This window comes from Dufourea novaeangliae, unplaced genomic scaffold (assembly GCF_001272555.1).
Source record: "Dufourea novaeangliae isolate 0120121106 unplaced genomic scaffold, ASM127255v1 scaffold30, whole genome shotgun sequence".
NCBI classification, from domain to species: domain Eukaryota; kingdom Metazoa; phylum Arthropoda; class Insecta; order Hymenoptera; family Halictidae; genus Dufourea; species Dufourea novaeangliae.
Window position 1 is genome coordinate 629,892 of NW_015373906.1, and position 10,410 is coordinate 640,301.

At 37.5% G+C, this 10,410-nt stretch overlaps 3 protein-coding genes across 4 annotated transcripts; all 3 read right to left on the reverse strand.

Moving 5' to 3' along the window:
• Positions 1 to 840: 840 nt before the first annotated feature.
• Positions 841 to 2,383, reverse strand: LOC107193837 (U5 small nuclear ribonucleoprotein 40 kDa protein). Its single transcript, XM_015583352.1, has 6 exons — positions 2,208 to 2,383; positions 2,017 to 2,146; positions 1,625 to 1,938; positions 1,269 to 1,541; positions 1,032 to 1,197; positions 841 to 960 (listed from the first exon to the last, which is right to left on the reverse strand). Exons 1-6 carry the CDS (start codon positions 2,319 to 2,321, stop codon positions 908 to 910), a joined length of 1,050 nt encoding a protein of 349 aa, XP_015438838.1. The 5' UTR covers positions 2,322 to 2,383; the 3' UTR covers positions 841 to 907.
• Positions 2,384 to 2,959: 576 nt separating this feature from the next.
• Positions 2,960 to 6,047, reverse strand: LOC107193829 (dihydrolipoyllysine-residue acetyltransferase component of pyruvate dehydrogenase complex, mitochondrial). Of its 2 annotated transcripts, XM_015583341.1 has the most exons (7): positions 5,502 to 6,047; positions 4,640 to 4,794; positions 4,189 to 4,580; positions 3,732 to 4,108; positions 3,363 to 3,662; positions 3,105 to 3,233; positions 2,960 to 3,026 (listed from the first exon to the last, which is right to left on the reverse strand). In XM_015583341.1, coding segments are annotated over exons 1-7 (1,476 nt in total). In that variant the 5' UTR covers positions 5,624 to 6,047; the 3' UTR covers positions 2,960 to 3,025. The 2 variants fall into 2 exon arrangements, with proteins under 2 accessions (XP_015438827.1, XP_015438826.1); XM_015583340.1 differs by lacking the exon at positions 2,960 to 3,026 and having other exon boundaries at positions 3,104 to 3,233.
• A 1,000-nt stretch (positions 6,048 to 7,047) lies between these two features.
• Positions 7,048 to 10,410, reverse strand: LOC107193811 (integrin beta-nu-like). The gene is given in 12 exon segments (XM_015583316.1): positions 7,048 to 7,192; positions 7,267 to 7,358; positions 7,509 to 7,621; positions 7,701 to 7,900; positions 7,976 to 8,165; positions 8,212 to 8,319; positions 8,406 to 8,568; positions 8,804 to 9,262; positions 9,360 to 9,524; positions 9,609 to 9,849; positions 9,915 to 10,159; positions 10,252 to 10,410. Coding segments are annotated over 12 exon segments (2,280 nt in total).

Below are 10,410 nucleotides of genomic sequence, written 5' to 3' on the forward strand. Positions count from 1 at the left end.
TCCGCGATTAAATGCGATTTTAACAGTGTTCTGGTTGTTTATTGTTATTTTCAATAACAGTGGATTAATCTACGTACTTTCAGCTACAAATTGAGTGCTCAGCTAAAGGAAAGCTGTCCGTATAACGATGTACGAGCTGTCCAAAGTGAACTAACCGGGGTACGCATGATGAGATACAGTGTCAACCGTTGCAAATAAAGTGCGATTTTAACAGTGTTCTGGTCGTTTATTGTCATTGCCACTGACTGGAGATTAATCTACGTTCTTTCAGCTACAAGTTGAGTGCTTGGTCAAGACGAATCAGCCGTTATAGGGTACTAATCTACATTTTTTAAACTTCGAATGTAATGCATGACGAAGAAAAGTGTTGCCTGTTTAGTGGTTATGTAATTGTCACATATTTCGATCGGATTTACACTGCTAAACGAGCGTCAGTTTTCCTCGTCATGGATTACATTGGAAGTTTAAAGAACGCAGATTAGTACTCTCTAGCAGATGGGAACCAGTAATTACAAGAACATTGTTAAAATCACATTTATTTGTAACGGTTCACACCGTATCCCATCATGCATACCATGTTTAATTCACTTTGAACAACTCTTACAACGTTATACTAACAGCTTTCGTCTTGATCAAGCACTCGATTTGTAGCTGAAAGTACGTAGATTAATCCACTGTTATTGAAAATAACAATAAACAACCAGAACACTGTTAAAATCGCATTTAATCGCGGAGTACCACTATTTTTTTCGACCGGTGGCGCCACCCGTGGCGAATCGCTGAAGCTGCTAGCCATATAATTGGCTCTAAAAATAACTGCGACAATTAAGATGACCGTAGAATGCTATTTTATTTTTGTACATGTCCTTAAATATAAAAGTTACCAAGAGAATAATTAAAAAGTTTGTTAAGTCTCAATTTCTCCTAGATATAGTTGTTTGTCACTGGATCCAGAGCAGACTGAAAAAACACATTCAGAATTATTTTTCTCAAGTAATACAGAGAAATTCCTTTAGCTTAGTAGGTATTACCTATTGGTTCCTTTGGATGAAAATCTATGTCATTAACAGACCCATTATGTCCAGGTAGTTTGTACAATATTCTACGACTTGTAGTATCCCAAATATAATGGAATCTGTCTGATGATCCAGCAGATACTTTGCTACCATCTGGTGACCATGCACACCTCAGAAGATTCTATGAAATAATTATTTTAATACAGATACTTGTAAATTATCAATATGTACCATAATAATTAAAATGCAAACCTTTTCAAAGTTATGTTGATGCCCAGAGAGAATTTTGACACAGCGTTCATAAGGAGCAAATGGCCTTACATCCCAAATCCTCAATGTATTATCCATAGCATTAGAAAGAATATATGATCCGTCTGGACTTAAACTTAGTCCAGTGATAGTGTCAGAATGTCCTTTCAGTTTATAAAGAACAGCATTTTTCCTTAGATCCCATACTTTTATATCATTGTCTATTCCACCACTTATTACTTGCTCTGCTGTGTCATTGAATGTAACAGCAATAACCTGAAATAAAAAAAAGGATTTATAAAATGATTCTTTAATTAAAAATTGATGAGCCTTCAGTAGGATATATTGTTAAAAACAACCTGATATGTGTTATTCAAAGTATAACACTGTCCCCTTTTTCTGGGATCCCATACACGTATTGTACTATCATCACTGCCAGAACAAAGTTGAGTGAGACCTCTCCTTGCACCAGAAATAGAATTAACAAACGAAGTGTGACCTTTTAGCTTCTTGATTCTAGTTCCAGCAACTATGTCCCATAAACCTAATGTCATGTCTGTACTAGCGGTATACAAGTGATTGCCATCAGGGCTAAAGTGCAATTCCATAATTGCTCCACTATGTCCACTCATCACAGAAATATTTTCACATTCCCCATAAACGTTCCAGATAACTGTAAATGTATTATTCAAAATTTAGCACAAACTTCCACATTAGCTTAATAAACATTCGAAACTTTTAAGTAACATACATATTTGTCGATCAAATCCTGTTGAAGCAAGATATTGTCCCTCAGGATGAAATTCAAGGGAAAATATATCTCCCTGATGTCCTTCCAGAAGCATAATTGGTGCAAACAATGATGATGTTCTGGGTGGGCCCTATAAAATAAATTTTTAGAAAAATCTTTCAACCACGGTTGTGAATGAAGGTTAATCTCACATTTTGTACGACTGCTTTCTCTCTGCTACTAAAGACCACTTCATTTTTCGTCCTCTTTGAGGCAGGAACTAATGCTAGAATGTCATCCCCTTTACGCTTATCTAAAATTGGCATTTTGAATTATTCAACGCGCGACTTTATTTACGATTGCAAACACAATAGTGACAGAGGGAGAGACAAATACACAGCTTTACCAGGTGGCAGAACGATCGCTGTGATAATCTGGGCTATCTTCTTTTAAAAGTTTTTTTAATGTACATTACAATTACCTTAACTATTACAACATAACGTTGACAACGTTATGAATACTATCTTGTATACATTTTTAAAAAACCAACATTGAACTTGTAAGTTATAATTTATTAAATATGATATACATATGTATGTATATTATTTACTATAAACATTTTGACACATTTCATTATATATTTACAGGTGGCCGCTACTATGGCAGGAAGGGGAGAGTGTTGTGGTTTTTCAAATAAAATAAAATATTTCAACAGAAATAGTAAATTCTTAAAAATGGACATTGGACATTTTGTTCACCTACGCTGACTTCGATCAGTAGTCCTTTACTTTACACTTGCTGAAAAACCACATGTAAAAATGTCTACAGCGGGAAGAAACTTAAATTGTAGCGATATTTGCGATACGTTAGATCCAGAATTCGGTAGACTATATTGATCGTAAAGGGAAGAAAATGTGCCGCATTGAATTCGGATCCTACCATAAATCGACGATTTGCAAATGCGTAAAGTAACACGATTTAATGTTGTACTATACACAAATATACAGGATCTTCATCGTCACCTTTCGTACCTGAACAGAATAATATTTTTTATTTTTTGAGTAATTTACGCTTACTCGAACTACGCCATTGAACACGGTCGAACTTACTACAACAGCATGTTCGTAGGGTTCTCCATGAAGTTCTTGAATGCGGCTAACCATTGAGCACCAACCGCACCGTCCACGGTACGGTGGTCACAGCTGGCAGTGACGGACATGTATTGGGCAGTTGTAAATCTATAACAAACGTTATTAATAAAATCAGTGAAATGTATGTTTCATTAGATTGACTGGATATCTTTAATATTTAGTATCTAGAAGCTTTAATATCTAGAAGCTTAATTCTACCTTGATGGAAATGCTTACCCTTGTTCATTCGTAGCAGGTATTAGTCTGGTTTCAGTGGTGCCAACAGCAAGAATAATGGATTGGGGTGGATTTATAATGGCAGAGAAATTTTTAATACCAAACATTCCCAGATTCGATATAGTGATAGTTCCACCTTGGAATTCTTGTGGCTGCAACTTTCCTTCCCTTGCTTTTGTGGCTAACGCTTTCACGTCTTTACTAATTTGAACTAAACCCTTTGTATCTGCACTGAAGACTATTGGTGTAATCAGACCATTATCAGTACTGACTGCTACACTCACATCAACATTGTTGAATCTAAGAAAATAAATGTCACCAATTATGTGAACACAATATACACATCAGTGAAGGAATAAAAAAACTTACTGCCTAATAAAATCACCCATCCAAGCACTATTACCCTGAGGTACTTTTTTACAAGCCATCGCCATCCCTTTGATAATAATATCATTGACACTGAGTTTTATTTTCTCTTTTTCCAATAATTTGTTAAATTGTTCTCGTGCCGCTAGAGCTGCATCCATTTTTACATCTACCGATAAGTAGTAATGTGGGATAGCCTGTTTACTTTCCAGAAGACGTTTGGCGATTACAGCTCGGATATTCGACACAGGTACATCCATTCCTCCTGGAACACCTATTGCTGCCGGTGCTGCCACTCCAGGTTGCATAGCAGCAGCTGGTGCAGCACCTCCTAGGTCTTTAGATGTTATAGATCCATACAATCCTGTTCCTTTCAGGCCCTTCTCAAAACAAGTGGAATGTTTATAGTAGAATTCAACTCTACATGTTCCTTAGTGGGGTAATTACTATGGAAAATTACCTGTAGACTAAGGCCTTTTTCAGAAGCAAGTCTTTTGGCCAATGGACTAGCATATATTCTATCTCCAGAGGGTGTAGGCAGTTTGGCAGCTGCTGGTGCTGGTGGTGTTACAGGGGATGGAGGAGGAGTAGATGGTGCAGGAGTTGGTGCTGATGGTGCAGTAGCAGGTGGTGGTGGTGAAGCAGAAGCAGAGTCATCTTTGAAGTCTTTGAAGGCAGCCACACTACCTTCATCCGAAACAATTATACAAACAAGTTTGCCAATTGGAACATTTTTTGTTCCTGCTGGCACAAGTATCTTTGCCAGGTATCCTTCTTCTGGTGTCTCAAAACCCATTGTTGCCTTGTCAGTTTCAATTTCTGCTAGCAAATCACCTTCATTCAACTTATCACCTAGAATGAGATGCAAATCATTACCAATTTCATTAAATTTAACTTATTATTTGACTTACCTTCCTTTTTTTGCCAACTAATAATAGTGCCTGTTTCCATGGTAGGAGACAAGGCAGGCAGCTGCACCTTGATATGATCTGGGTAATCGGCATAAAACCTGAACTGCTGCTTCCATGGTGTTACCATAAAGCGCAAGGTATTGTGAACCTGACTCCTGAAGACCAAGCAAGAAAGCACTGTTTTACTCTAAAAAATGTCAGGGATCAAAAGATGACATTGAAGATAATTTTCGTGTCACCTTTAATGTAAACATCAACCTACATTTCTGATAGTTTGTGTTGTAGTAGTTGCCTATATAAAGTGCAATCTTAGGCTGATAAATAAACATTTGAGTACTTTAGGTAATCGGGAAGAAAGTTCTATAAGAGAGATAACTGTCTGAACTATAATGCACCATGTGGTACAAATAGATCATGTATTCTACATTCTATAACATATGTTAATTGCAGGCAATTTAAGATTCTCTCATGTATTTGTGTCAGCATAGTATGAGTCAAATGTATTAAGAGTACATCCTATACAAACAATCAAAGAATTGGCCTTAAAGGACCACCTAATTTTGGCGTTAAGTTTAAACATTATAGTACTAGAATTATTTTCAACGGAAGAAAGCAGTTCCATGAAGCATAACTCAATGAATGTATATTTAAATCACTTTGTGGTATCCAGTAGAAAAGTGGGCAACAGTGTTCAAAGGATAGTGTATATATGAACCAACTCCTAAATACAGTGAAAAGATGGGAAACGGATGTAGATATAGGAAGTAACCTCAGAGGCGAATAGCAATCATAGTTTCGAGTTGTAGAAAGGTAGAGTATCTTAAGAACGACTGAATGTAATTGATATCAGTAGAACAAATACCTTTGTAGATGTTTTCTGTGAAGACATCGTATGACCATGGTCCTTACGATGTTCGTCCGCACGGAACTTCGTAGTACAACGCGTGCCAATTCATTGCGTAGACTGCTCGTGGTTCGTATCATAATCTCGGATACTTCGATAATCCTTTACTACTTCTAGTAGCAAGTCGACTGAGGTTCGACGCGATGAGAAAAAAGTTCGGTTAACCACCTCGTACAACGACGTCTACGAGTGTGTCAATGGTGTATTAAGGGTTATCGTGCAATACGACCAGGAACGAACGATACGAGCACCGAATTAGAGGTCGTCTGCAAGGTCACGTGGCTTCAAGTTTAAAGGTGATTTTTCAAAAGGGGGGATTCATCGTTAGCGGGGATTAGACAGTGAACAAAAGAATGATAGGTAAAAATAATTTATATAACAAAGGGATCAATATCTTTTCTGAACAAAATTCAGGCAAGAATTTGTGTTAAGGCTATATGGCTTCTAATCAACAGTACCATTGATAAAATGGAATGGGATACTGCTATTTGTTGGTGGAAGACTGGTCTGATCTATACGCGTGATCTAGCGCTATTAGTACAGCGGCGATCCTAGGAACTTGAAACTTTTACCGACGTCCCCTTTTTTCAAATGTTGCAACTTACGTACATACATATGTAGTTTTCATTTCAATGATTTATCGCGAGTTTTATGTTTTACAATTATTCAAATGAGTTTGAGAATAATAGTATTTAAGTTTAAATATTTCTGAAATGAAAAAGGGAGACGCAAGGAAATCGTTGAAAACAGGTGGTTCAAATATAAAGGATAAAGCAACAATAAAATTTGGCACGAGTAAATTTTCGTTTGAGAACGGAGATGTCTACGAGGGAGAATACAAAATTCATTATGGAGAACTTGTTATAGTCAAGGAAGGTTAATATTTTATAAAATGTCTTTTTACAAATATTATGATCTATGTATATAGGTAAAGGAATATATGCTGTATAGGTAAAGGAATATACACTACTAGTAATTTTGATGTGTACGACGGAGAATGGAAAGACGATGCATTTGCTGATAGTAAAATACATATTCGGTAGATATTAATTAGTCATGCATTACGGTCATAACTAAATGAATTGATTAAATTTGATGACCGAAGGTATAACAATGATGCTCAGTTTCGAGGTAATGTGGATTCCAATGGAATAATGAATGGCCCAGGAATATATATATTCCCGGATGGATCCTCTATTGAATCAAACTGGCTAAATGATAAACCGTTTACAAATATTATTTACAGGGAGCCTCGCGGGTATAAATGGATACTTGAAAACATGTCAGAAGAAGTAATATAATTAAAAGAAGTACTTAAATTAATCGGCTACGGTAAAAAATTAAGATTTTAATTTTAATTACAGATGATTTTGTTTTCACATGGAAACCATTTTTGGAACGATATGTTGTCTAATATGAACACCACTCGTTCTACTGAAAATCTATAAAATCCATAACTTCGTGTAATATCACAAATTCGCTATATCCCTCTTCTATATAACGTTTAATCTTCTTTAAACATCGATGGAACTCTGAATCGTGTTACAGCAGGTTTATACAAAGGATTTTCATGCAAACTGTACACAGTTTTTTTTCTTTCTTGTTCAAACTTTTCGTACTCCCTTCTGTCTTGTACCGTGGTCCAAACCCTACAGATACATTTTTGTAGTCAATATATGCTTGCGATAAATTGTAGTTTGAACAAACCTTAATGCACACTCACTTCCAAATTAATAAACATACTATTCCGAAGAACAGTGTTACGAAGGCGATTATAGATGGCACGAGTGCCACGTTTACACGAGTACTGCATATCTAAACGTTAAAATACTTGTTGTATGTACAGTGTATTCAATTAATTTGATTAGGTCGTGCAGTAAGCAGCTTGATTTTTTTTAAATACATCCATTTCTCTTAAAATAAAGACAGTATAAACAATTAGTACATAAATGCTTTGGGTTTCACCTTTTCTCCTATTTTCAAAAGGACAGCGTTGTTTTTCTGGAACTCATATATATATGGTATGATGCATGTTTGCTTCTCTTTAACAGTCTTCACGAAACAATAATGTTCGTTTGCTGTACAAAATTCGAATAACATGTAATTCAAAATGTCACTTAATTTATATTAATAAATTATTTATTTATTTCCTATTACCTATATCGACGGAGTTCACTTTTTTAGTGCTGTAATCAGTAACATTTGTTCGACAAAATTGATCAATTCTCTGCGGTTCTTCGATAGTGGCGTTAACGCAAGAGTTGTACAGGACGCAAAGGCCACTTCCGCCTGCGCTAACCGACGACTCGCAGTAAGTACCTCGGTAATAAGAACCGTCTGCGGCAGTAACGTTACATCTGTACACATAACGCATGAACATAATTTTTTATAACGTGAAATTATTTTATAAACTATAAACGATAAATACGAACCGACATTCTCCACAATCACAGTAGCCGTGACCAGCGCAGACATTTTCAGTTCCGGGTGCAAAACAAAAGTCATCCGTCGAAGGACACTGACAGGCATTTCCCTTCCAGCCTTCTAAACAATGACAGACACCGCACTTGCACGTTCCTCTACCCATACATTCTAATCCATCGATCTATTAACAATAAAATTAATTTAAGTCTTTATTAAATTAATATCTTTACAAACTATCATTAATTTCCGCAAATGCACTCGCCCTTGTCGGAACAGACATTCGTAGAATTGGGACCGAAACATTGTAATTTGTTCTCTATTGGTGAACTTTCATCGCAATCACAGTGTTCTCCTACGAGGTTACAATTTATACACATTGCAAAGCATTCGTTTCAATTCTGCGAATAAAAAAGTTTGTTCCGCTATTCATATTCTTACCAGACCATCCGAAATCGCATTTGCAGAAGCCGCATTCGTCAATGCCATGTATGCAATGCGAGCTTTCCGAGTCTTTGCAGTTACAACCGCACAAAAGTTCAACTTCGATTACAACTTTGGAAGCCTCGGATGCTAATGCATCGTCGATTACAATAGTTTGTCTCTGCAAGATTTCATATTATAAAACGAAACGATAAATATGTATAGAAATGTGCCCCCAAAATGGTGGCCACCATTCAGGGATCAAGTATATACGGTGGCCGTTACTAAGGGGTTCTCAGTATGTACATACATAACATACACTGTGGCCACCGTTAAAAAATCAATCATGTACATATAATTGCCAGTACCAAGGGGCTAATTAAGTTTTACACATATGTATATGTAATTCTGCTTACCCACAGACTTTCATTCCGTGGACACTCGTCAAAAGAGAGCTCAACGTTAAAGTCGTAAACCCTACCCTCTTGTATTCCATCGCATTCCGACGTACTAAATTCTGAGGTGTTTTTTCGTTGACAATTAGAGAAGTATCGTACACGAAGCGGATTCGTCGAATTGTCCCGTAGTACAACTCTCGTGATCAGGTCGTGATAAACGCTCTCGACGATCTCCAGAATGTTTGAACTATTGCTGGTTAGCGTGGCGACTCTAGCGTTCTCTTGTAACAAACTTGCTATTAATTTGTAGTCGTCACGTCGATCCTCCGTCACAGCGAATATTAAATTGATTTTGTTGTCCCGTAATAGTCTCGATACTTCTCCCAGGGAAGGGTAGTCGTACGTTTTCGACATAAAATATAGTCCGTTCTTATCCAAATGACACTTGAAGTCTTGGCGAGTTATCGCACCAGCCAGCTAATGATCGTTCAAACATATGGAATTTTACTTCTTCTCATTTCTGTTCTACAGGTGTGACCTATTTATTTACCGTTAATTAATCATTTTGCGATACCTTTCCCTCTCCTGCGAAATGCAGAAACCCATCCGTAGCCACCAATATTATCTTTCGCGCCTGATGAGCCCAGTCGACTTCGTTCACGCAAAGGATACTCTGAACCACTCCGTCCATTCCCCCTTCCAAATTGTCAACGTTTCCAGTAACGGAGCTCTGGTTTACCTAACATTCAATACCATTTCAATCTTTTCCGTTTTATTTTTGTTTTTTTTTTTTGGTTTAAAGTTTAAAGTAATCAACGTATACTTCTTTAATATATAACGGTGAACACTCGGCGAGCGCGCTTTTACAAGGATTTTCCTCGTGTCCGGGAAAAACGAAAGGCATAAGAGGCTTGTCCGCGTAGGTACCAAAGCCCAGTCGGAATTTATTTGTGAATCTTTCTAGCGTGTTCGTCATGTTCCATCCCAGGCTGACAAGCGTGTCTTTGTCGTCCTTCATCGACCACGTTAAATCCATCAAGTAATACAGATCCAGGGGATAATTCCTAAAAGATTCGTAAAAATTTGCAAACGTATCTTTCCGTTTTTGACGTTGCACAGTGAAACGTACTTGGCTGGCCTATAACGGAGCTGAATCACTGTCTTCGAATTCGGTCTGATTTTTGCTTTCACTTTCTGCGGCCGTAGTTGTACGGGTATCTCGTCGGCTACTTCCACATCCTTAAAGTTGAAATCCTCCACGAGCGTCACTGATCCCGGATGAGCCGTACGGATTTCCTCTGGTGGACAACCGAAATCCTTTAGTCTCTCCGGCACGTTGCATCTGGGCTTTCCGTGGCTGGAATTCGTGTAGGACTACGCAGATTCGTATAAAAATTTACCGTTCGAATTAGTCGGACGTTCCACAGGCGATAACATGTGTGTTTCAAGAGTCTTCTAGATTTTACCCAGTCGCTGCACCACGCGCACGACAAGCTGGCTTCTAAACAATTCTCGCAGGAGTTCTGCGATATACAGAGCCTCAAGGTCTTCGTTTCTACGGTTTCAGAATGGCACCACTCGTGACACAGAGCGATTACAAGTACCAACACTTCGAGAGACCTCAT